General features: G+C 34.4%; 3 protein-coding genes across 4 annotated transcripts; 1 reads left to right on the top strand and 2 right to left on the bottom strand.

Annotated features, from left to right (window-relative positions):
* The first annotated feature begins 88 nt into the window (after positions 1-88).
* On the top strand, positions 89-3630 carry LOC147391500 (protein S-acyltransferase 21-like). Of its 2 annotated transcripts, XM_086460056.1 has the most exons (4): positions 89-273; positions 380-725; positions 2377-2490; positions 3033-3630. In XM_086460056.1, the coding sequence occupies exons 2-4, from the start codon at positions 681-683 to the stop codon at positions 3162-3164; spliced, it is 291 nt and encodes a 96-aa protein (XP_086316182.1). In that variant the 5' UTR covers positions 89-273; positions 380-680; the 3' UTR covers positions 3165-3630. The 2 variants fall into 2 exon arrangements, with proteins under 2 accessions (XP_086316182.1, XP_086316181.1); XM_086460055.1 differs by having other exon boundaries at positions 108-725.
* A 3832-nt stretch (positions 3631-7462) lies between these two features.
* LOC147391499 (acetylornithine deacetylase-like) lies at positions 7463-13131 on the bottom strand. Its single transcript, XM_086460052.1, has 10 exons — positions 12722-13131; positions 11422-11666; positions 11185-11293; positions 9961-10099; positions 9754-9811; positions 9645-9662; positions 9032-9154; positions 8711-8867; positions 8587-8620; positions 7463-7798 (listed from the first exon to the last, which is right to left on the bottom strand). Exons 1-10 carry the CDS (start codon positions 13040-13042, stop codon positions 7689-7691), a joined length of 1314 nt encoding a protein of 437 aa, XP_086316178.1. The 5' UTR covers positions 13043-13131; the 3' UTR covers positions 7463-7688.
* Positions 13132-21800: 8669 nt separating this feature from the next.
* On the bottom strand, positions 21801-27012 carry LOC147391498 (acetylornithine deacetylase-like). Its single transcript, XM_086460269.1, has 10 exons — positions 26647-27012; positions 25775-26019; positions 25538-25646; positions 24299-24437; positions 24092-24149; positions 23983-24000; positions 23371-23493; positions 23050-23206; positions 22925-22958; positions 21801-22136 (listed from the first exon to the last, which is right to left on the bottom strand). The coding sequence occupies exons 1-10, from the start codon at positions 26965-26967 to the stop codon at positions 22027-22029; spliced, it is 1314 nt and encodes a 437-aa protein (XP_086316395.1). The 5' UTR covers positions 26968-27012; the 3' UTR covers positions 21801-22026.
* Positions 27013-27505: the final 493 nt, after the last annotated feature.

Genomic DNA, 27505 nt, shown 5'->3' with positions numbered 1-27505 from the left:
AAAAATTGCCAAATTTTGTTCCCCCCGAAATTGGAGTGACGAGGAGGGAAGGGAAGAGAACAAAATTTCGTTTCCAAATTTGTCCTCAACATTTTCTTAATTTCCAAAGAAACATGATATTGGCACCCCAAATTTTACTAGTTACACCCTAAATTATAAAATACAATGAAACCCTAGAGAATGGACGAAGAAGACGAAGAAGAAATCTAGAGAAGACGAAGAAGAACCTAGAGAAGGGACGAAGGCGGCGACCTCGACTAGGAGACGAACATGGTAAAACCAGACCAAAACAGAAATGTTGGATAAAACGCTGCGGTGAAAAGCACATCATCATCGAACATGGTAAAACCAGACTAAAACCTTCTTCTTCTGTTTCCAGGGCTCCTCGATCCACTATTCAAACTGCAGGAACCCTAGAAGAGATAATCAAATCAAGTTCATAGATCGTCTGAAAATAGGATTTGAACATATGGGTCGAGATTGACATATCTCAAAACCGTTCAAGAACTTTGTTTTTCTGTGATCAAAATAGAAGAAAATGAAGAATAGATCAGTTCTGATTTAGTAGCTTTTTTACATTTAGGGCTAGAGATCTGCTCTGGGTTTCTTTATCAAAGGATTCTGTGTTCTTCTTTAACTGTTAATGCTGTTGATTTCGACATTTCAATTCGGTTTTTGTCATGGCTAGGCGTCATGGGTGGCAACTCCCTACTCACACGTTTCAGGTACATCGTTATTTACTGATTTTTTTTCTGATAATTTTTGGAAATTTTGGGTTTTTTTGTTGTTGAAGGATTTTGGTGTTCAATGGATTTATAGCGTTTTGCTGTTTATTGTTCGGTGATCCTTATTATCTTCTAAAAAATGGTTTTCGAATTTGGATTATGGAGATGTATCTCGTTTTCTTTATAGTGTTAGTTTATTGGATTGTCTTCTTCGTTTCTGAAAGTTCTGTCCCTGAAGAGTTTCTAAGAGAATTCTACAATGTGGGTTTTGTTATTAATATATATTTGTAGTTCACGAGATGTGAAAGTTTTGCTTGGTCTGAGTTGCTAAATTGTCTATATTTCTTCAATATTTTGAAGAGTTTCTAAGTGACTTGGCTGAGGGATTTGTGTGGTGCAATGTTCCCATGCAAGGTGTTATGCCCTTGTCATGGAATTAGTGGAATTTTTTAAAAACCTTGATCCATCAATTTTGTTTACATGTACACCTCATGTTGATGTGATTGCACATTTCATTGTAGTGGCTTCATTTCACTAAAAATGCTTAAGCCTCTATATAGTGAAGACACCTTGAATGGGAATGATTTGAGGCTGAGCTTCTATAAGATGTGTGTCACCTGTTGGGTTTCAGAGTGCAAACACATCCTAGTTTTCCATGGAACCACTTCAATTGAATCAATATTTGTAATATCTTAGTTTATTCACTTCCATTGGGAATTGGAAATAAATATGTTGCAGTGGGAGATCAAATACCAGAGTAGAAGGATGTTATCTTGACTTCAAGATGTTAGGAAAATTTTGACCGAGCACCCTTTGGTAACAATGATGAGTCATAATGTTGAATCCCATATATGGTCTGTTACACATTATACAAAAGGTCTAGTATTTGGATTGGTTAGTGAATAGAAAATGGTTTGCATCACCCTCTTGAATATCTAGATATTTGTTTGTTTTATCAACTCTAGACCTACTTGGGTCAGTAGCAAGATAAGGTTCGTCTCTAGGAGTTAAAGAATGGGTCGTTTAAAATATACAGATTTTGACTCCTTTTTACTAGATTATTAACCACCATGGTGCTTACTACCTATACTTCTATTGCAAGTTGCAACACAACAAAAAAACTTCTTACTTGAGATCTTTAAGATCAGTACCATGATTCATTCGGTTTTTTTTTTAAGTAAATAATTTTTTTATTAGAGTAACATGATTCATTCTTATTGATAAGATGCACATTCCATTGTAGTTATGGTATCCTAGGTAGCAAGTTTAAAGCTCTATTGTTCTAAGAATTAGGAAATAAGCAGTCCTCGATTGCATTATCATTTCTTGTTCAAACAAGATCTGGATTGGATTTAAATGGATTAATTTATCAACAACCCTTCTTTTTCATTTTGTTACTTTTCCTTTTTTCTATAGATTTGATATTTATGGATTATCTTTCAATTCAAAAAAATTTACCAATCTTTTCATTCATTCTATTGATTTAGAGACTCAATGTATGGTATTATATTAAATAGTTTCAGGGTTTCTATGCCATGGATTGCTTGATGGTTTAGGAACCCCCAAAACCATTGCCGAGAGCTATTGGGTGCTCTCCTGTGCTTTAATTGCTTTGTGAAACCTGCTTCATTCTTATCTTTCTTGATTGCAGGTTGTGGCTATGACTGTGTTTTTCTTGCTAGCTATTGCATTCTACTCCTTTTTTGCACCATTCCTGGGACATGTCATTTATGAATATGTGGCTATGGGTGTCTATACTTTCTTGGTAAGTACAGTTATTTCTGGGTGAGGGCAGTAGAATAGTTCAAGTAGTGCATTTTGAGGTTTGAGTCTCCCTTCCCACAACTTGATCCAATACTCCTGTTTGTGGTGGCTGGGAATAGCTGCAGGGATTAGTCCCACTTATCGATGATATATTCAGTTAGTGTATGCCTCTTGAAATGGGAGGATTCTCTTGATATATATACTTTGCTGTGTGGTGGGAGATTTGGAAGGAGAGAAACCAATGAATGTTTGTGAGCGAGGATGATGTGGATGATTATGTCTTAAAAACCAAGGCCTTGCTATATAGTTGGTCAAAGCTTTTCCATGTGTACAGGGGTGTCTTCTTCAATTAATGTATATAGATGAAAGACTTTGATTAAGGGAGGAGGATAGGGTGACATTGTTGGACCTCCTTGTTATAGGTGGTTGAGATGTCACCTCTAGCTCTCTCGCATGTTCTACTCGTCTACGTTAAACTTCCTCTTAGCCTTAATGAGTTCAAATTTTGTAATGCTCACATTTTAATTAAATTCAACTTTTCAGGCCAAGAACAATTCTGCCACAGAAGGGCCAAGTACCCTGAAATCTCCAGTCATTGATGCTGAAGTACTTCTTGATGTTGATGATGAACTAGACATGGATGAGTTAAATGAGCTGGAAGCAAGCCTGTTTTAATGTAGCCAACAATTCTATCGAAGAGGAAATCATTTGCATGTCCAGAATTTTTTTTTTTTTTTTTTTGGTTCTCAAGTGACCTTTTTGATGTATTTATTATTGGTTCAATAGGTGGTTAAGAACTTAGTTTTGATACAAGAGTTTTCGTATTTAAAAATTAAAATGTTATGTGTGAGTGAAAACATTGTTATTGGTTCACTCAAGTGTCAGAATTGAATGGAAATTAATAGATTTTTTCTATTAAGTTAATTTTCAAGTCTGCCTATTTTTTGAAAAATACTTATTATATGTGTCCTTGAAAAATGTTTCTTGTGTTAATAAAAGTGTAGCAAGAAGACATGGTTCCTCATTAGCTAAACATAATGATGTCCTTGGGCTCACCTTGTGGCATAAAAATAAAACAAAAACATGATCCAGTGCTTCGATGATGTAGAAGATGAAATTCCATGAGCTTTCATAAATTAAATATTTTAAAAAAAATTATTTTTCATTTTAAATTTAAATTTAGGAGTACCGTGGAGGTTCGGTGGTCATAAGATCCAATTTCTTTCTTTTTTATTTTATCTGAGTTTTTCCAAGAAATCTAGAGGTGTCGGATTGCCAATGTGGTAATCCAGTTTGCAAAACAACCCTTAGGAAAGCTTAAAATCTTATTAAGCTAAGTAAGGAAAATGTTTTTCATAACATTAAGCTGTCCAATTCATGGGTCATACATGGAAAATTTTGCGCGTCCTTAAAGCATTTAATCCTAACCGCAAATCAATTAATTTTGTTCGAGTGGCTAGAAATGCATGGAAGGAGGCCGTAATCCAAAAAAAAATACATGGAAGGAGTTATTCTATTTTAAGGAAAATTATTTAGGGTGTGTTTGATTAACAAAATCCTTATATTAGAGAGATTCTATTGCCACACCAACTTTTGCTTAGGATGTTCTTAGTAAAAGTGGGTGTGACAATAGAAACTCTCATTTATACGCATTCAAATGAAAGGTACCCCTCAAATTGATCTGGAATGTTTGGTTGTTTATATTTTGTATCATTATATAAGAAGAATTTTGTTTTTTAGATTATGAAGGGTATAATAGTCATTTGACAATAATAATTTCTCTTCTCTTCTCTTATGAATCCTAACCAAACAGGAGAAACATGATTTTTTCTCTTCTCTTCTCTTTCAATCCAAACAGGGTGAAGAGAAACTTCCCTTCTCTTCAGGAGAATAAATTTGCTACACTACGCCATGAATAGAAGACCTTGATATCACACTTTAAAATGCCACGTGGTAATCCTTATCTTTGATCATCGTTTGGTGGGCCTAAACAAAAAAAAAAAAAATTCAACTTGAGAGAGTTGTACATTCGAGGAAAATCGATAGTTACTTGACGCGTGAATTCTACAACAAAACCAGTTTCGTAACATCACGTGAATTCTTTTATTAAAGGGAATTTATAAATCATTTGTTAGGTTCCTTAAAATCTTCAAAATGAGTTATTATGCAGTCAACCATATCATATCAAACCCTCTCTCTCATGATTGAATTGTAGATAGGTGGTTCACTATAATGTAGCTATCATCAGTGAACTTAGCTTAAACATAGCCATTAACATTTTATTTCATTAATATTAAGTTTTTTTTTTTTTGTTTCACGGAATTTAAGTTTTACCAACAAAAAAGTGCTGGATTTAATCCAAATTTGTAACAACGTTCCTCCTAAACATTTGCAGTGAATGGCTCACTGTGCTCCATATTCTTGATTGAATGCGAATGCGAATGGCTCACTTGTCACACATTGATCTTAATTCGACTCTATCACCCTTTCCAACATAAAGGCTAACAACTCCTTTACAGTAGCCCAGTCCACTCTAATATTACAAAATAGACAATTTACATAACAATTCAAATGAATCTGCAATGTATAAAAAAAAGATTGTATGATTGGATCATATGGGCGTACAAGTTAAATATAAATTAGGAGTAAGAATAGGAAGCACACTTACTCTGGTTCCAATTAACTAGCCGAGTGTCTCCAGTCATGGCGCTGAGGATGAGTTTGGCTCATGGGTTTTAACTTTGTGGACTATGGGCAAGAGTTGGGTGTGTACCAAATCACAAAACCTAAATATGGGTCCAGTCTACAATCTACAGGAATACCTGATTATTGAAAAAAAAAAAAAAAAAACTTCATGGACTATGGGCAAGAGTTGGGTGTGTATCGAATCACAAAATTCTTGACTTATTTAGGTTTAGAGGATGTTGAGGGTTAATTTTATTTTTTAAAAGGCATAAAACTATTATTGTTAAAAGTAAAAAGAACAATAATAAAAGGAAAATGATGAAGTACCATTGAAATTGACATCATTTGAGACATTGCTGACATGGTTGTATCTATAGAATCATAGATGTTTTTCATAAAGATACAAGTGAGAAGCATCTATGGTTCTGTGCACACCAATGTCTCAAACTAGGTGAATTTTAATGTTACTCTAGCATCACTCATAATAAAATCATTCTAAGCGTAATTCCTAGGCATTCACTTTTTATCACTTTTTATAAAATCATTCTAAGCCTAATTCCTAAGCATCCACTTTTTATAATAGGCTTTCACTTTTTATCACTTTTAGGTAAGATATATAACTGACTCAATAAAAATTTTAAGTGTTGATCATGTATTCACTGGAGTCAGTTTGGAATCCAACTTCCACACTCTTTCTTTGCCACATTGCACACTTTTTCAGGAACTCTGATAGAATATTGACCAATATATGTACACTAAAGGTCTCATTTGGTGTCACACTGCTTTGAATCTAAGTGCTTCTATGGAATTACTTTGCATCTGAATCACTTATAATATAAGAATCGTGATGGGAACATTTGTTGTTTCACGGATGTTCTTGGTAGAACCCTCTTCTTTGGTTTACATGTGGTGTATATAAGGTGGTATCCCAAAGTAAGGGTGTGAAAAAAATACAAAAAGCGATGTGTCATGTTGCGAAAAGGGTTCTACCTGCCCACTTCAAAGTCGAACTCGAAGCAACTATCATGAGAAACGTGGAGAAAAACAGATTTTATGGATACTTTCATCCTTAAATTAAAAATTATGACCATTAATTTAAGATCATGTAACATTGTGAAGGTATTTTGGTCATTAAAGTGAGCATTGTTTTTGGGTCCAAAATCAATCACCTTTCTGCTTTTGACATGGTGGAATTAAAATAAAAGTTGCCCTTAAAAATAGGTGCCAAACACAACCTAATTGATCATTTTTTCTGACCTTTAATATTTGTTTATTTTTATACTATGGGCTTTTTTGAGCCAAGTGGACCGGACCCACATCTGGGTTTCAAACTCATGACGAAAATGATTGAATCCAATGGATTGGATGGAAATCATCAATCAAGCTGATTTCCTATATGTGAGTTCACCAAGGATACACAAAATATTAATGATTCGTGCTGGAGTGACTGCGTTACAATACCGTGCTGTCGTGGAAATGTGCACATAGCCATAGATGCTTTTCATCGTATCTTGATGATTTGGTTCGGTGCATACAACGCAGTCACTCACTCCAGCATTTTCGATCATATGGTGAACGAAGGAGACCAATAGTTATTGGGCCTTAAAGCCCATCCATATACAGCATAACCCATTAACAAAAATGATTTTGGGGAGTCACCTCAAAATCCATTTGGACTCAAATCAGACGAGTTTTAAGCCTACTTGGATTAGTTCCAAGTAAGATTCTACAAATTTTGAAATTATGTGTAAATAAATGCATTCGAGAAAATACAGGAGACTTATTTGTCAATCAATGGGCCCAATTTAAATGCATGAGCCCATTTATGACTTCTAGGAGCTTTATCTTGGTTTATGAAATTTATAAGGAGCGATCTTGAAATTTTAATATCTAGAAAACTCATTCATGAAGATATTCGATCGAGATGGTTTGATAACATACAAAATATAACAATGACTAAGATTAAACCCCAATTTACAAAAAGAACATGTAATTCTACGAAATTCTATTAAAAAAATGGGTAACTTAAAAAAACCCTTAATAATTGTTGATATTTGAGATACCCCTTATGTTTTATTATTTAAAAACGACATATGTCCAGATCCTAGGTACGACCCGTTTAACAATCATGTTAGACGGATTAAGACTATTATGACCCAAATCCAACTAATTTAGGATTGCCATCCCTGGCAGAGATTTTATAATTGTCAATCCATCAAACTTGTTCTCCAATTCTCGAAACACAAAAGGAAAGGAAGATAAAATTATGCGAACAATTCAACAAAAAATGCACAAGGAACACCCATTACGAGCTTAAATATATTGATATTGCATGCAGTTTACATAGTGAATGAAGATTTAGTACGAATTCTTACTAAGAATTTATTTGTGCATCTAATAGTCTCTTAAGTGCTTTGGGGATAATCGAAAATCTAAATATTAGATACCAGTCTGCATGGATGCAGGAACTACAAACTGGGTTCACAGAGAGGCATTCAAGAGGTTAATATGCTTTTAGGTGTCATCTTCTAATTGAGATATGATGCTAACAAACACTTGGAAGCCTTGGCCCATGTCGGTGAACAGACAGTACTCGTTATTTGCATGGTATGTGTCCATCAAGCCTGCATTGGGAAGAAAAAAAAAGTAATGGTCAGGCCTCCTTAAAACTATTGGAAATTATAAACTTAAAAATAAAATAAAAAATCCAATTATATGAAGTATGGAAATGCGTATCAATAACGTTCCACGACATGCCGTGCTAAGAATGAAAACAATATTCTACATAAAATGAGAATAATAGATTTTACATTTATTATATCCAAGTTAATATGTAAAGACTTGGACAATGAAAACACTATTAAGTACTATATTCAAGCATTGACATAGTTCCTATATTTTCAAATATCTATGAATAAATCACTAATAGATCTAACCAATTAGAACATGGATGATTGAGACAAAAAATTTATGGTTTTTTGTTAGATATGAAACAATGAAGTTGGATGGCACATACCTAATGTAAATTTGATAATCATCCAAAAATAAAGATGCAGAATAGAAGCCAAAAGGATGCACTTTAGAAAGTAACCCCTATATGGATCCAATATGTTGAGCCATGTCATGAGATTCAAAATTATATATCTGTTTCTTTCGTGAGCAACTAAACCTCGTCTTCCCATATACCATCTCATTTTCACAAGGTTCAGTTGATCACACTCTGCAATCTTTTAATCATCTTTTTCTTGAAATACAGCAACATAGAAAGAAGGTATTAAATTTCAATAAAGAGTTCCAGAATTTGACTCTCCAAAGGACATTTTGATCATTCTGATGGACATTATTTAGTAATTTTCCTAAAAACATAATTCAAATTCCTTATCTCAAAAGTAAAAGAGTAAGAGTACAGTACCATAGCCTGTGGTTTGAACATCAAATCCTTCATCCTACAATGCAATAATAACAAGGTGGGCGTCAATTTAATTGATGGAAAAACTCAATAAGGTTATTAGCTAAGGACAAGATAACAACCGTACTTGCAAGTCTCGAACCAACGGCAAAGTCCCAGTTATCGAATATGGTTTTACATATCCAACCACATCTTTCGTTGCTTTGCATAACACATGGAAGCCACGCGAATCAAGATCACAAGCAATACCAGCCACCGGCTCGCCAACAAAACTGATTTCGAGTCTGGAAACAAGCAAACATATCTTCTTCACATTGAAAACAAGTAAATACATATATGGAGATATCAACCTATACAAGTCAATCTATTAGAGGACATATGTGTTCCTGGAATCAACTGATGTCTAATCTTCAGGACTAAATAATAAGTTTTAAGATGACAAACAGACCTTCCCCTAAGATTTTCATCTGGGAGGACATATTTTGAAACTGGTCCTCGCGTGTCTAGCTTCTCTATGTTCGCATTTATATTGTCGACATACTCCTGTAACTTCTTTGTCACATCTGTCACTCTGGAATATATTATTGAACAAAGAATAATAATTAGTACCTTCCATCATGTTTTCTTCGTGCCTCGAAAGAGGTGGCATGCAACGAAAAAAATTCCTAGATAGAAAGGGAAAGTGATGCATCAACAGGCAACGTGCCTTAGCATGATGAATCTGAGACATCTATACAAAGACCATGGGCTAATAAAAAATGTAAATAAGCCCAAATTCCAACCCCTAAACATAAAACTAAATAAAGACATGGCATATAATGACTAAATCACAAGGGTCCATGAATTTCACGCTCATACTCCATCCATCCACAACGACTTTGGATGTCTCTTCCTCCTCTAGAACACTATAAAGGGTATGCTCATGATGTCCTCAAGAGAAAGTTAAACGAGAAGAAAGAAAATCCAATTTATTATTTATTAGGTGGGATATTAATCTTAAATTGTTTCTTTTCTTTTTATAAGGAACAATTTTTTAAAAGAACAGGAAGTGGGGCACTTACTCATAGAAAGGAGTTAACCTGCAATACAAAGCGGCAAGGTCAGGCCTCAAATTTAGTCATATGGCATCACATAGATAAGTTCCATTGTAAAGGAATGAGAAAGACAAACCTGACGTCTCCCGAAACTGTGCATTCACCTGGAATCTGATTGATCCCACCTTCTGGGTCTGCAATTCACCAAATTCGAATGTGAATAAATGAATCTTCTAACTTCGTTTGTACCAAGAAAAATCTGATTTTTCTTGTTTGTCTTTCTGAACAATGTCATTGATGTTTAATGAGGATAAAAGCACAGATTAGTGTGACCACAACTTACAAACCCATTGAGTAGGTTTCATGGTCGATGGTGTTTCAAATCCATAGATCTCTTCTTTAGGATGGGGAGGGAAGTCCCTATAGAACCGCGATTGAATCTCTTTAAGTGCTTCCATCCCTAATTCCAAAGCATTTATAGCCTGCAGGTACACAAAAGGGGGTGAATTCCCAACTCATTTCAAATTTATGGAGCTATTGTCCACTTATAGATAAATATCGAAATAAACTGTACCAATTTTCAACCGGAAGCTCTCAACTTTGAGATGCAACAATGGCAATTTTAATATTTACATCTAGATCATGATAATAGGACCAAAAAAGCAACTCCAAAACATAAATAGTTGTACATCCTTCAAAACCCAGGTTATATAACCTATTTGCTTACATAAGTGATCAACAAAACTCAAAATTTCAGACCAAAAACATGGGCACAAATGCGTAAATCCTTGGCATATGAGAAAAGCACACTTGGGTATCAAAAAGATCAAGCATTCATGTATATTTATATTCTACTATATATAATAGAACAAGATGGTTGTCTTTCCCTCCTCCCCCATTGTCGCAATCTTTACCCACCCATAAAGGGGTTATGATTTAATCTAACCACAAATCTTGAGGACAAATATCAACTTTATTGCCTTTTCACCTCCCCCTTTCAATTAATACCCCTTCAAGTTTATTGCCTATCATCTTCTCCCCATTTTCCAACAATACCCCTCCAAATTTATTGTCTTTCCTCTTCTAACCCCTTAACCTCCAAGAGGATGCCTGTGCTAGGAAGCACAGATAAACTCTAATCAATGGAATAAAACACAACGGTGGACCCCACTTAACTATAGTTTTGTGGGTATAAATGTTCCACTCAACTACAATTTTGTGGGGGTAAGACAAAGGAGGGGGGTTCCACTCAACCCCACTTTATTGTCTCTCCAAACTTTATTGACTTCCCCCCCCCCCCCCCCCCTCCTTTCAATAATACCCCTCTAATTTTACTATCTATCCTTTTTTACCCCTTTAACCCCAAAGAGGATGCTCGTGCCTATGGCACGGGCAAACTCTGGTACCATTATATAACACAATTTTTATCTATATAAAAAATTAATAAACCAAATAAAAAATATATATTCAGAATTTTCCAAGTACAACACATTGTATCCGTGCTGAATTCCTATCCCAAAGTGATAGGTGAAAATGCTACTAGAAAGTTGAGATTGAACTTGATTACCTTGTGTGGTAGGCCACTGTGGAAAAGCTTCCCTGTTGCTTTAAGTTTCCAAGGTATAATACCACCAGTACCAATGCAAGGTTGTTTGTCCGCAGTATCAATCCAATACCTGTGCAGAGAACAGTAAAACCACATTAAAGAACCTTAGTTCCTTAAACTTCACCTTTGGTTTTATTCCTTGGAAAGAGTTTAAAAGTCTATTATTTGCAATGAGCATATGAATATTGAATAACTTACAGAGGGCCTTGTTTAAGCTTGTTAAGCAATCCATCTTTAACAAGTGCATCCACACCAACCCCTGCAATTGATGAGTTCTCTTCGTTGGCTATCAAGACAACAACAACAGTAGACTTCAACTTTGGCTTTGTTTCCCCTAGTCTCTGCATAAGCTCAGTTACAAGTGCGACGTGCCCCAAGCAATCGGTTGTTCCACGACCTTGAAGTTTATCTCCATTAATGCTCAAAGAGAAAGGATCAAATTCCTGCAAATTGTGTCATTTAATATACAAAATACCCAAATAGGAAAGTCAATGATTGACCAAGTTCTTGATATAATATTCTCAAACACAATTCAAACTTTCCCTACCAACACAAATAAATAAAATCCAAACTTGACAACAATGCATTCGAGTTCTGATATTTTGTGGGTTCATGTTATCCCCCAACATGATAAAAGACTAGAGATGCCAATTTTAAAACCCTCCAATATATATATATATATATATTAACAGGAAGCAATCCTAATCTCACAAGCCCAAATTAAGAAAACTGAACCCAACCCATAATATTATTTTCTTTCAACAAAATACTTATGAACAAATCAAAATGAGTATTTACAAATAAATGATTTTACAAGAAAAAACACAATCCAAAACACCAAAATCACGTTTTTCCCCCAAAAAAGTGATAGAGAACTTCTTCTTTTTAGCTATTCGGAGCTTACAGGTTACTTCAAGGGTAACCAACCTCCTCAAACAAAATTTTCTGGGATCAAAAGATAACCTTTTCTTAATATCAAAGAAGGTTTTAAATACATCAATTCTTCTCCATTCTTCTATGACTACCCACCTTCCCTACCACAAAGCACAAAGCTCTAGCATACGTTGACACATGGACTAACGGAAAGAACATGGACAGAAACTAACACTAACTGAAATAAAATGGACCATTAATGCCACTTGTTCCTGTATCAGACCCATTCCTATGCACGTAACAAGAAGCAATCCCATATAGCCCCAATTCGAAAAAACTAAAAACAACCCATAATATTACTTCCTTTCTACACAAAATTTACAAAGAAATAAAAATGGGTACTTTATAAAATCAATGTTTCTACAAGAAACAATCCAACCCAAACAACTCCAAATCACACAATAAAGTAAAAAAGAAGAAAAGAACTTCATTTGCCATGCAAGCAAAATGGGTAATCTCAAAATGAGAAAAATAACAGATTTTAAAGTAAATTAAACTCAAAACAATAGAAAAATCAAGAAATATAAAAAGAATATTTTGTGACCTAAGAAGACATCTCACAGACCCAATCGTCAGGATTGGCAGTAACAACGTCCATGTGGCAACCAACGAAGGACAAGATCTTCTCAGGTACAGTTCCTGGGTATTCTATGGTAATGTTTCCTCTGCCTTTAACGTGAGTAACGTGGTTTATTATCAAAGGTCCTCCACCTGTGGTGGTGCTATAAGGGAGGAGAACATCTAGGACGTGTTTGGCTACTCTGTTTTCTTCAGGAATCAATTCTGGTGGGTTGTTTTGGACGTATTTCGCTTCTCCAATGAGTTTAGAGAGGAGAGAGACGAAAGAGTCTCTGTTAAGATCACCCAATACTTCCTTCAAATCCATGGGAACAGAGAGAGAGAGAGATGTATTTGAAGAATGGGAGAAAGGGTGATCTTGTGCTCGAGACTTGAGAGACGGTTTTAAAATTTATTTAGTAGAGAAACCTAAGGAGAATGAATTTGCTACGTGGTAATCCTTGTCTTTGATCATCGTTTGGTGGGCCTAAACAAAAAATATCAACTCGAAAGGGTTGTACATTCGAGGAAAATCGATAGTTACTTGACGCACGCTGACGTGGAAGGGTATAACATATTATAAATATAAATAATAGTAAATAAAAAAGAGAAAGAGAGAATTTCTCTCCTACCCATAGTGAAAAAAAAAGAAGAAATTTTCAGATCCAATCACCTTGTGACATTCAAAATCGATGACTTGGGAGGATAAAATTATATGAACTTAAAACATATATATATATAACTAATTGTTGAATTTTATTTTTAAATGTGGATGCTTGGTAGTCGTCCGATTTAAATACCATGGATCAAGCTCGCAAAATAATTATTTTTAATTTTAATTTTTTCTTTTTTAATATGAATATTTTCATGAAATCTAAATGTCAGTGTTGTTAGATTGTCAATTTGATAATCAATGTGGCCCCAAAGATCATTTTCAAGATTTGAAATCTAAATAAATAAATATATGGGCAAACGTCGAGCAAGAGAGAGAAATTTTCTCTTTTTTTATTCATAAGTTATGTGTTTCCACGTCAATGTGCATCAAGTCCATCCACCAAAAGTCTAGCACTCTATAAAAAGTGTTGTAGGATATTAGTCTAACATAACATGTGTCAATGGTTATCTCCTATCTTTGTTTCTCGAGAAAGAAGCATTAGTTTGGCTCTTATACACTTCTTTGACTTTGAAAGAATTTTGAGGGAATCCTCCTCGTTATAAGACATGTGATTTTATAAATTTATTTTATATCAATACATTTCTATTAAAATTTGAAATAACTCCTTAAAAATGCCACTTGTAATTCAATGAAGAGGGTTTCTTAAATTCGTGACCATTTATCTATGACATGTGATTTGAGATCATGATAAACAATATGATCGTGGGATATGATAGAAAAGAAACAATTGATAATGCATGACTTGGGGCCGTGAATATTAGGAATAGGACCAACTCAACCATAAGGACTATGGCCCTCATAATTGGAGAAAGCTCCCTAAAAAATATTTCTTAATGGTTATCATTTATCATGATTATTGAAAAAACAAATTAGTATTATTCATTTGTTATTAAAAGCACTCCCTCACACATTGGAATTGGGAGGTGTTTTCAAAAAAACTAAAAATTATTAAACTCCATTAGACACATTAGCTTTCAAAGAATTTTCCAAAATAAAAAAATAAAAAAATACTAAATGATCTCTCAAGATTGTTTAGAAAAAATCCTACAAATGCTAATTTCTAAGCAAAATTTTCATCTCTATGTCCTTCAGAGCAATCCCAACAAATTCTTTAAACCTAACATGCTCTTTATTATGAAAAGTCAAACCACAAAAATCGAGTCCAATAGACTCTTTCCACTACCCCATGTTAAAGTAGTAAACACAGAAATTGAGACCAAGACTCACCACATGTACCATGGGTTCTTTGACTTGTTATTAATAAAAATAAAATATAAAATCATAAAAAAATACTTTCCTTACTAGCTTAGTAAGATTACAAATCTTATTAAGAGTTGTTGGGCCCACGTGAATTATCATATTGAAAATGGGCGGTTACCGAACTCCAAAAATTTAAAATTAAAATTCAACGGTGAAAAATAATGATTTTTTTTTTTCAAAGTTCTTAGAATTTCATTCTCTAGAAATTTATGACATCGGATCATGTTTTTGGTGTCCAAGGTGTGAGATCATGACTTTTAGTAAGATTTGAGTAAATTTTCAACAAATGAAAGATTTATTGAACTTGTTGGAGCACTCAATAAATTTTATACTAATTAAATTAAGATTTGATTTTGCCAAAACATGCTCTTTATCTTAAAGAGCATTGTTGGAGATGCTCTTTACACATTACATATAAATGTAGGATGCTCTTTATCTTAAAGAGTACTGTTGGAGATGCTCTTTACTAGGGGTGCACATGGTTCGGATTGGTTCGGATTTTGGCAAAATTGGAACCGAACCAAACATGATCGGTTCTACAACTTTGGAACCGAACCAATCCAATTACCCTATAGAACCGATCCAATCCAATCCAATCCAATCCAATCTTGGTTCGGATTGGTTCGGATCGGTTCTCGGTTCTCGGTTCTCATACTTAACATTTTCAATAGTAATAAAAATCATTAAAAAATAATGATGATGAGCAAAAACAAACAAACAAACAATGATGATGAGCCATTGTTTCCACCTGAAAATTTGCCCTATCCTTTTATTCAATTCATAGGATTTAAGAGAATTTTATAACTTGAATTGTGAATTGTGCTGAAATTTTAAGATTCACATAGAAACTTTAGAATTTGTATCTGAAGGGGCTCATGTGAAAGATTCAAATCTTTTCTTAAGATTCAATTTGAATCATAGGATTTGAATTTTGAACAGAAGGATTTCAGCAACACTGTCTGTATGTGTAATTTGTTTTCATTTTTGGAAATATACGGTGTCAGTTTCCATAGTTTTCCTATGGAGTTTTATATATCCAATATGTTTTCAGAACTCCAAAGAGTCAATGTTTTAACATTCCAAGAAATTACTGTGTCCTTTTTTTTAAATTGTGTTTCTTGTAAAGATTTAGTGGACATGATCTCTAAATGACGATGATTTGTTATAGGCTACGAAGCAAAGCTCCGATGAAGCTTTATTTTGTCATAGTTACACTGATAGAGCATCATTTACCTTTCGTCATCTTTTTCTGCGAATAAACTATTTTTTTTTTTTTACTTCTGTTTGTCTATTTTTAAATTTTTCCTTGACCTGTGTTTGTTTGAATATATCAGAAATTTATGTTCTTGAATTTCACACAGAGAATCCGAGTGAAACTCACACACAGTTAAATTTATGTTCGAAGGGAACATCCGAGCGAAAACGAAGTCGTTTTCGAAACGAGTGAGAATAATGGCAATAAGAGAGAGAGAGAGAGAGAGTGAGAGAGAGAGAGAGAGAGAGTTACCTCTATGTTTTCCGACGAGGTGAGGTAAGGGAGGGAGACGACCGAGAACGGCGACGAGGTTTCACGAGCGAAAGAGAGAGATCTCTGTGTATTCCGACGAGGTGAGCGAAGGAGACAGCGGCGATGTTTCGAGAGAGTCCTCTATGTTTTCTGACGAGGTGAAGCGAGGGAGACGACCGGCGAAGACGGCGGCTAGGGTTCTCGTTCTCGAATTACAGACCTCCCCCAAATTCGATTCGAAGGAGAAGAGAGAAATTAAGAAAATAAATTTTTTTTTTAAATCATTATATATATTATATATAATTATATATATATATATATTACGGTTCGGATTTCGGATTGGTTCGGTTTGTTATATTCTTAATCCGGAACCGAACCGAATTAACCGGATTTTTTTTTCAAACCGTACCCGAACCGTGGGTGTATTTAATCCGAACCAATCCAATCCAAAAGCTTCGGATTGGTTCGGTTCTCGGATTTATCCAATCCAATGTGCACCCCTACTCTTTACACATTACATATAAATGTAGGATGCTCTTTATCTTAAAGAGCATTGTTGGAGATGCTCTTTACCTTAAAGGGCATTGTTGGAGATGCTCTTACACATTAGAACTAGCCTTACTAAGTTAGTAAGGATATTCCCTCTTACTAGATTATAGTGGGGCACTTGCCTCCAAAAAAATTTAGAAGTCTATAAATTAATGAGTTATTGCGACAAATATTAACGGCAGATAAAAAAATCTGCCACTACCCCCCCCCCCCCCAACCCTCAAAAAAAATATTCCAACTCTTAATTGCCCTCCACAAAATATTTTTTTCACTCTTAGTTTACCCCCACAAAAAAAAATTAACTCTTAATTTCCTCCACATGGGCAACATCCTAGCTCCACCCCAGGTCCTTGGACTCACTTTGTGGCATCCAAGAACATGATAGATGACAAAATTCTATCAACTTTGGAAAAAAAATCCAATTTTTTTATTTTTCACTGATGTACTATTTTTAATTTGTGAGTTATGTGGGAGTTTGGTACCCTTCCATTTTCAAAACCTGGGATCAAGCCTAAAAGAAAATGTTTTTTGAATTTTTTTTATTTTTGTGGATCAGAGGTTTTCCATGAAATCTAAAGGGTTGTGATGTTGGATTTCTCATGTGATAATCCATTTGAGCAGGATGACCCTCTTAAGGCTTAAAATCTAATTCTGTTAGTAAGAAAAAGTTTCTTAATAATAATAATAATAACAACAACTCATATCTAACGTTGGATTAGATTCCCATAAAACTATTTTGATTTAAAAAAAAAAACACCCAGCTTGGATTGTATTCCACTTTAAAAGAAATTAACCTATTCCGTTTAAAGTTAAAATTTAAAAAAAAAAAAAAAAATCAACTCTTGATTTCATTTAGACTTAATTTTATTTTTAATTTATTCCATTTAAAGTTAAAAAAAATACTCAAATCCACCCACGTTGGATCAGATTCCAAAAGAAGTGGTTCGAAAAAAAAAAAATTCTTTTTAAACCTTGAAAATGATATTAGCAAAGTTTAAATATAAAAACTTAATTAGTAACTTTGCATATCAAAAACAAGAAAACTAAATTTTAAATATTTTATTTGTTTAAATAATTAATTATTATTTATATTAATATATTATATATATAAAAAACGTCTAATTTTAAGATTTCGTCTTCGTCGTATGTCTTAACTTAATACCGAGCCAGCCCTGGTTTGGAGCTAATGATTATGACTGCAACATAATTGCCATGAGTCTAACATCTATAATTGCCACAACTCACCCTCGTAAAGATGGGTTTTGTTAGAGGGAAATGCTGAAGTGGCATTAAAATTGACATCATTTGACACATTACTGAAGTGGATATGTTTATGAAACCATAGATGCATTTTATCAAGATACATGAGAGAGGTATCTATAGTTGTGTGTGTCATCAATGTGTGAAATAATGTCTATTGTAATGTCACTTTGCCACGACTCTTTGTTGAAGGGTGTGCCCTAAGGACACATGTAGGGTACATTAAATAAACCTTGAAAAAAAGCATTTGGGGTATTTTTGGTAAAAAAATAAAAAAATTTAAGACAATTTTGATACAAAAATCAAATCCCAAAGTGTGTTTAATGCACAATAAAACCTACAAAGATAAGGGTTGGAGGAAGTGGTGGGCAATTTTTCTCAAGAAAGAAGGATTAGTTCGACTCTACCTTGAGATGGAATCAAAGGTGAAGGAGAGTCTCCAACATGAAAAAAATGAGACCATATATGACATGGGAGATCATGATACATACTAAGATAGTTTGATTATGTATTGTGCGTGGTCCAAGGTAGTCATTATTATTTTCACAAAGCATCGTCCTTGGACGTAATAAGAACTATTTGAACATAAATGGCCCTTAGGTTGGATTAAAAAGAAATGGTTGATAATGCATGACTCCAATAGGAGCTAATTGCTTTGATTCCAACCTATCTACTTACCACAACTCACCCTGTGTAAAGATAAGGCATGGAGGAAAAAGTATGCAACTTTTTATTTATTATACCCATGGCCTTAAATGCTATCTTGGACATCAAAGTGAAATTTTTAGGTCTAGTGAAAAGTAAATTTTTGAGTTTTGAAAGTTAAATAGTTATAAAGTCTGGTTGGATTCATTTTCGAAACCTACTATTAAAAAGTAAAAGTCATTACTTTTTAAAAAATAAAGAAAACTATTTTTTTACTTTCTAAAAGTTACTCATTCCAAAATTATTTTCTTCGTGGCTACTTTCTACATTTTATCCAAATGGATTCTTAGTCTAATCATCAAAGAAGACGACCTGAGACTTAATTGTGTATGTCATACACCCCAGTATATTAGAAAAAAAATTATCCTCCAAAGTCCAAATAACCATACATTTGAATATCATTTTTAGAATAACTTCTATCTGTCTTATTAGGGCTATCACCTTATAATTATTTGTCTTTCAATACATTGATCCAAACCCCCCTTATTAGTTGGTCATATTTTATTTTTATTTATTGAATTAAAAATATATTTTAATCAAATGGTCGATACCATCCAATCATGATAACTTTGTACACTAAATCCCAACGGGTTGACTCAATGGCAATTTTAGACCGATTAATGGTTAATACACGTAGGTCATGAGATCGATAACCAATGTGAGCATTAGTTCCTTAGGGGTCACCCACGAGAGTGTAACCTTACTTTCCTAGTGTGTGTAATGCGTAGGCGTTAAACTTAGCCCAAGACTAGTCTTTGGATAAGACCATGGTCTATGGACTAGGCAAAACCTAAATACGGGCCCTATCTATTGTCTACAAGAATACCCGATTATTGAAAACAAGAAAACAAAACCTTTGTGGACTATGGGCAAGAATTGGGTGTGTACCGAATCACAAAACCTAAATATGGGCACAGTCTACAATCTTAAAAAAAACTTTGTGGACTATGGGCAAGAGTTGGGTGCGTACCGAATCACAAAACCTAAATATGGGTCCACTCTACAATCTACAGGAATACCTGATTATTGAAAAAAAAAAAAAAAAAATTCATGGACAATGGGCAAGAGTTGGGTGTGTACCGAATCACAAAATTCTTGACTTATTTAGGTTTAGAGGATGTTGTTGAGGGTTAATTTTATTTTTTGAAAGGCATAAAACTATTATTGCTAAAAGTAAAAGAACAATAATAAAAGGAAAATGATGAAGTACCATTGAAATTGACATCGTTTGAGACATTGTTGACGTGGTTGTATCTATAGAATCATAGATGTTTTTCATTAAGATACAAGTGAGAAGCATCTATGGTTCTGTGCACACCAATGTCTCAAACTAGATCAATTCTAAGCGTAATTCCTAGGCATTCACTTTTTATCACTTTTTATAAAATCATTCTAAGCCTAATTCCTAGGCATTCACTTTTTATCACTTTTAGGTAAGATATATAACTGACTCAATAAAAATTTTAAGTGTTGATCTTGTATTCGCTGGAGTCCGTTTGGAATCCAACTTCCACACTCTTTCTTTGCCACATTGCACACTTTTTCAGGAACTCTGACAGAATATTGACCAATATATGTACACTAAAGGTCTCATTTGGTGTCACACTGCTTTGAATCTAAGTGCTTCTATGGAATTACTTTGCATCTGAATCACTTATAATATAAGAATCGTGATGGGAACATTTGTTGTTTCACGGATGTTTTTGGTAGAACGCTCTTCTTTGGATTACATGTGGTGTGTATAAGGTGGTATCCCAAAGTAAGGGTGTGAAAAAAATACAAAAAGCGATGTGTCATGTTGAGAAAAGGGTTCTACCTGCCCACTTCAAAGTCAAACTCAAAGCAACTATCATGAGAAACGTGGAGAAAAACAGATTTTATGGATACTTTCATCCTTAAATTAAAAATTATGACCATTAATTTAAGATCATATAACATTGTGAAGGTATTTTGGTTATTAAAATGAGAGCATTGTTTTTGGGTCCAAAATCAATCACCCTTCTGCTTTTGACATGGTGGAATTTAAAGTTGCTCTTGAAAATAGGTGCCAAACACAACCTAATTGATCATTTTTTCTGACCTTTGATATTTGTTTATTTTTATACTATGGGCTTTTTCGAGCCAAGTGGACCGGACCGACAGGTGGGTTTCAAACTAATGACGAAAATGATTGAATCCAATGGATTGGATAGAATTCATCAATCAAGCTGATTTCCCATATGTAAGTTCACCAAGGGTACACAATACCGTGCTGTCGTGGAAATGTGCACATAGCCATAGATGCTTTTCATCGTATCTTGATGATTTGGTTCGGTGCATACAACGCAGTCACTCACTCCAGCATTTTCGATCATATGGTGAACGAAGGAGACCAATAGTTATTGGGCCTTAAAGCCCATCCATACAGCATAACCCATTAACAAAAATGATTTTGGGGAGTCACCTCGAAATCCATTTGGACTCAAATCAGACGAGTTTTAAGCCTACTTGGATTAGTTTCAAGTAAGATTCTACAAAATTTGAAATTATGTGTAAATAAATGCATTCGAGAAAATACAGGAGACTTATTTGTCAACCAATGGGCCCAATTTAAATGCATGAGCCCATTTATGACTTCTAGGAGCTTTATCTTGGTTTATGAAATTTATAAGGAGCGATCTTGAAATTTTAATATCTAGAAAACTCATTCATGAAGATATTGCAAGACAATCGATTGAGATGGTTTGATAACATACTAAATATAACAATGACTAAGATTAAACGCCAATTTACAAAAAGAACATGTAATTCTACGAAATTATATTAAAAAATGGGTGACTTTAAAAACCCTTAATAATTGTTGATATTTGAGATACCTCCTATGTTTTATGATTTAAAAACGACATATTAATGACACAAATTAATCATGTCAAAACAGGTTGATGTCCAGAACCTAGGTACGACCCGTTCAACAATCATGTTAGACAGATCAAGACTATTATGACCCAAATCCAACTAATTTAGACGAAATTGTTAAGATTGCCACCCCTGGCAGAGATTTTATAATTGTCAATCCATCAAACTTGTTCTCCAATTCTCGAAACACAAAAGGAAAGGAAGATAAAATTATGCGAACAATTCAACAAAAAATGCACAAGGAACACCCATTACGAGCTTAAATATATTGATATTGCATGCAGTTTACATAGTGAATGAAGATTTAGTACGAATTCTTACTAAGAATTTATTTGTGCATCTAATAATCTCTTAAGTTCTTTGGGGATAATCGAAAATCTAAATATTAGATACCAGTCTGCATGGATGCAGGAACCACAAACTGGGTTCACAGAGAGGCATTCAAGAGGTTAATATGCTTTTAGGTGTCATCTTCTAATTGAGATATGATGCTAACAAACACTTGGAAGCCTTGGCCCATGTCGGTGAACAGACAGTACTCGTTATTTGCATGGTATGTGTCCATCAAGCCTGCATTGGGAAGAAAAAAAAGTAATGGTCAGGCCTCCTTAAAACTATTGGAAATTATAAACTTTTAAAAAAAAAAAAAAAATCCAATTATATGAAGTATGGAAATGCGGATCAATAACGTTCCACGACATGCCGTGCTAAGAATGAAAACAATATTCTACATAAAATGAGAATAATAGATTTTACATTTATTATATCCAAGTTAATATGTAAAGACTTGGACAATGAAAACACTATTAAGTACTATATTCAAGCATTGACATAGTTCCTATATTTTCAAATATCTATGAATAAATCACTAATAGATCTAACCAATTAGAACATGGATGATTGAGACAAAAAATTTATGGTTTTTTGTTAGATATGAAATAATAAAGTTGGATGGCACATACCTAATGTAAATTTGATAATCATCCAAAAATAAAGATGCAGAATAGAAGCCAAAAGGATGCACTTTAGAAAGTAACCCCTATATGGATCCAATATGTTGAGCCATGTCATGAGATTCAAAATTATATATCTGTTTCTTTCGTGAGCAACTAAACCTCGCCTTCCCATATACCCTCTCATTTTCACAAGGTTCAGTTGATCACACTCTGCAATCTTTTAATCATCTTTTTCTTGAAATACAGCAACATAGAAAGAAGGTATTAAATTTCAATAAAGAGTTCCAGAATTTGACTCTCCAAAGGACATTTTGATCATTCTGATGGACATTATTTAGTAATTTTCCTAAAAACATAATTCAAATTCCTTATCTCAAAAGTAAAAGAGTAAGAGTACAGTACCATAGCCTGTGGTTTGAACATCAAATCCTTCATCCTACAATGCAATAAATAACAAGGTGGGCGTCAATTTAATTGATGGAAAAACTCAATAAGGTTATCAGCTAAGGAAAAGATAACAACTGTACTTGCAAGTCTCGAACCAACGGCAAAGTCCCAGTTATCGAATATGGTTTTACATATCCAACCACATCTTTAGTTGCTTTGCATAACACATGGAAGCCACGCGAATCAAGATCACAAGCAATACCAGCCACCGGCTCGCCAACAAAACTGATTTCGAGTCTGGAAACAAGCAAACATATCTTCTTCACATCGAAAACAAGTAAATAAATATATGGAGATATCAACCTATACAAGTCAATCTATTAGAGGACATATGTGTTCCTGGAATCAACTGATGTCTAATCTTCAGGACTAAATAATAAGTTTTAAGATGACAAACAGACCTTCCCCTAAGATTTTCATCTGGGAGGACATATTTTGAAACTGGTCCTCGCGTGTCTAGCTTCTCTATGTTCGCATTTATATTGTCGACATACTCCTGTAACTTCTTTGTCACATCTGTCACTCTGGAATATATTATGGAACAAAGAATAATAATTAGTACCTTCCATCATGTTTTCTTCGTGCCTCGAAAGAGGTGGCATGCAACGAAAAAAATTCCTAGATAGAAAGGGAAAGTGATGCATCAACAGGCAACGTGCCTTAGCATGATGAATCTGAGACATCTATACAAAGACCATGGGCTAATAAAAAATGTAAATAAGCCCAAATTCCAATCCTAAACATAAAACTAAATAAAGACATGGCATATAATGACTAAATCACAAGGGTCCATGAATTTCATGCCCATACTCCATCCATCCACAACGACTTTGGATGTCTCTTCCTCCTCTAGAACACTATGAAGGGTATGCTCATGATATCCTCAAGAGAAAGTTAAACGAGAAGAAAGAAAATCCAATTTATTATTTATTAGGTGGGATATTAATCTTAAATTGTTTCTTTTCTTTTTATAAGGAACAATTTTTTAAAAGAACAGGAAGTGGGGCACTTACTCATAGAAAGGAGTTAACCTGCAACACAAAGCGGCAAGGTCAGGCCTCAAATTTAGTCATATGGCATCACATGGATAAGTTCCATTGTAAAGGAATGAGAAAGACAAACCTGACATCTCCCGAAACTGTGCATTCACCTGGAATCTGATTGATCCCACCTTCTGGGTCTGCAATTCACCAAATTCGAATGTGAATAAATGAATCTTCTAACTTTGTTTCTCCCAAGAAAAATCTGATTTTTCTTGTTTGTCTTTCTGAACAATGTCATTGATGTTTAATGAGGATAAAAGCACAGATTAGTGTGACCACAACTTACAAACCCATTGAGTAGGTTTCATGGTCGACGGTGTTTCAAATCCATAGATCTCTTCTTTAGGATGGGGAGGGAAGTCCCTATAGAACCGCGATTGAATCTCTTTAAGTGCTTCCATCCCTAATTCCAAAGCATTTATAGCCTGCAGGTGCACAAAAGGGGGTGAATTCCCAACTCATTTCGAATTTATGAAGCTATTGTCCACTTATAGATAAATATCGAAATAAACTGTACCAATTTTCAACCGGAAGCTCTCAACTTTGAGATGCAACAATGGCAATTTTAATATTTACATCTAGATCATGATAATAGGACCAAAAAAGCAACTCCAAAACATGAATAGTTGTACATCCTTCAAAACCCAGGTTATATAACCTATTTGCTTACATAAGTGATCAACAAAACTCAAAATTTCTGACCAGAAACATGGGCACAAATGCGTAAATCCTTGGCATATGAGAAAAGCACACTTGGGTATCAAAAAGATCAAGCATTCATGTATATTTATATTCTACTATATATATAATAGAACAGGATGGTTGTCTCTCCCTCCTCCCCCATTGTCGCAATCTTTACCTGCCCATAAAGGGGTTGTGATTTAATCTAACCACAAATCTTGAGGACAAATATCAACTTTATTGCCTTTTCACCTCCCCCTTTCAATTAATACCCCTTCAAGTTTATTGCCTATCATCTTCTCCCCCTTTTCCAACAATACCCCTCCATATTTATTGTATTTCCTCTTCTAACCCCTTAACCTCCAAGAGGATGCCCATGCTAGTAAGCACAGACAAACTCTAATCAATGAAATAAAACACAACGGTAGACCCCACTTAACTATAGTTTTGTGGGTATAAACGTTCCACTAAACTACAATTTTGTGGGGGTAAGATAAAGGAGTAGGGTCCACACAGCCCCACTTCACTGCCTTTCCTTTTCTGACCCCCTCCAAACTTTATTTACATTCCTCCCTCTCCCCCCTCCTTTTCAATAATACCCCTCTAACTTTACTATCTTTCCTTGTTTACCCTTTAACCGCAAAGAGGATGTCTGTGCCTATGGCACGGGCAAACTCTAGGACCATTATATAACACAATTGTTATCTATATAAAAAATTAATAAATCAAATAGAACATATCTATTCAGAAAATTCAATGTACAACACATTATATTCGTGCTGAATTCCTATCCCAAAGTGATAGGTGAAAATGCTACTAGAAAGTTGAGATTGAGCTTGATTACCTTGTTCGGTAGACCACTGTGGAAAAGCTTCCCTATTGCTTTAAGTTTCCAGGCTATCATACCACCAGTACCAATGCAAGGTTGTTTGTCTGCAGCATCAATCCAATACCTGTGCAGAGAACAGTAAAACCACATTAAAGAACCTTAGTTCCGTAAACTTCACCTTCGGTTTTATTCCTTGGAAAGAGTTTAAAAGTCTATTATTTGTATTGAGCATATGAATATTGAATAACTTACAGAGGGCCTTGTTTAAGCTTGTTAAGATATCCATCTTTAACAAGTGCATCCACACCAACCCCTTCAATTGATGAGTTCTCTTCGTTGGCTATCAAGACAACAACAACAGTTGACTTTAACTTTGGCTTTGTTTCCCCTAGTCTCTGCATGAGCTCAGTTACAAGTGCAACGTGCCCCAAGCAATCGGTTGTTCCACGACCTTGAAGTTTATCTCCATTAATGCTCAAAGAGAAAGGATCAAATTCCTGCAAATTGTGTCATTTAATATACAAAATACCCAAATAGGAAAGTGGATGATTGACCAAGTTCTTGATATAATATTCTCAAACACAATTCAAACTTTCCCTACCAACATAAATAAATAAAATCCAAACACGACAACAATGCATTCGAGTTCTGATATTTTGTGGGTTCATGTTATCCACCAATAACTGAAAAGAACATGGACAGAAACTAATACTAACTGAAATAAAATGGACCAAACATGGGCTGGGACTGAATGGGTTATGCCACCTGTTCCTGTATCAGACCCATTCCTATGCACGTAACAAGAAGCAATCCTATATAGCCCCAATTCGAAAAAACCCAAAAACAACCCATAATATTACTTCCTTTCTACACAAAATTTACAAAGAAATAAAAATGGGTACTTTATAAAATCAATGTTTCTACAAGAAACAATCCAATCCAAACAACTCCAAATCACACAATAAAGAAAAAAGAAGAAAAGAACTTCATTTGCCATGAAAGCAAAATGGGTAATCTCAAAATGACAAAAATGACAGATTTTAAAGTAAATTAAACTCAAAACAATAGGAAAATCAAGCAAGAAAAAAAAAATATTTTGTGAACTAAGAGGACATCTCACAGACCCAATCGTCAGGATTGGCAGTAACAACGTCCATGTGGCAACCAACGAAGGACAAGATCTTCTCAGGTACAGATCCTGGGTATTCTATGATAATGTTTCCTCTGCCTTCAACGTAAGTAACGGGGTTTATTATCAAAGGTCCTCCACCTGTGGTGGTGCTATAAGGGAGGAGAACATCTAGGACGTGTTTGCCTACTCTGTTTTCTTCAGGAATCAATTCTGGTGGGTTGTTTTGGACGTATTTCGCTTCTCCAATGAGTTTAGAGAGGAGAGAGACGTAAGAATCTCTGTTAAGATCACCCAATACTTCCTTCAAATCCATGGGAGTAGAGAGAGAGAGATGTAATTGCAGAAAAGGAGAAAAGGTGACCTTTGCTCGAGACTTGGGAGACAATTTTAAAATTTATTTATAGTAGAGAAACGTAAGGAGAAATGTTTTGCTACACTACGCCATGAATACAGGACCTTGATGTCACACCTTAAAATGGCACGTGGTAATTCCTATCTTTGATCATCGTTTGGTGGGCCTATACAAATAATATCAACTTGCGAGAGTTGTTCATTCGAGGAAAATCGATAGTTCTCTACACAAATAGTGATATAAAAATGAGTGCTGATAATTTGACGGACTTTTAGTGGACTAACTTAACGCATGCTAATATAGAAGCACATAACTTATTAAAAAAAAAAAAAAGTTTCTTTCTTTTACCCATAGTAAAAAAAAAAAATAATAATTTAGATCTGATCACCTTGTAACATTCAAATCATGATCTGATGAAATGGGGTTGTAGAGGATAAAATTATATGAACTTAAAAAAATAAAAAACAATCATTTTTAATCGTTGAATTATATTTTTAAA

The sequence above is a fragment of the Akebia trifoliata genome, chromosome 11 (genome assembly GCF_017979445.1).
Source record: "Akebia trifoliata isolate Shusen 1 chromosome 11, ASM1797944v1, whole genome shotgun sequence".
NCBI lineage: Eukaryota > Viridiplantae > Streptophyta > Magnoliopsida > Ranunculales > Lardizabalaceae > Akebia > Akebia trifoliata.
The sequence above is the reverse complement of the archived record's forward strand: the minus strand, read 5'-3'. Positions and strand labels throughout refer to the sequence as shown.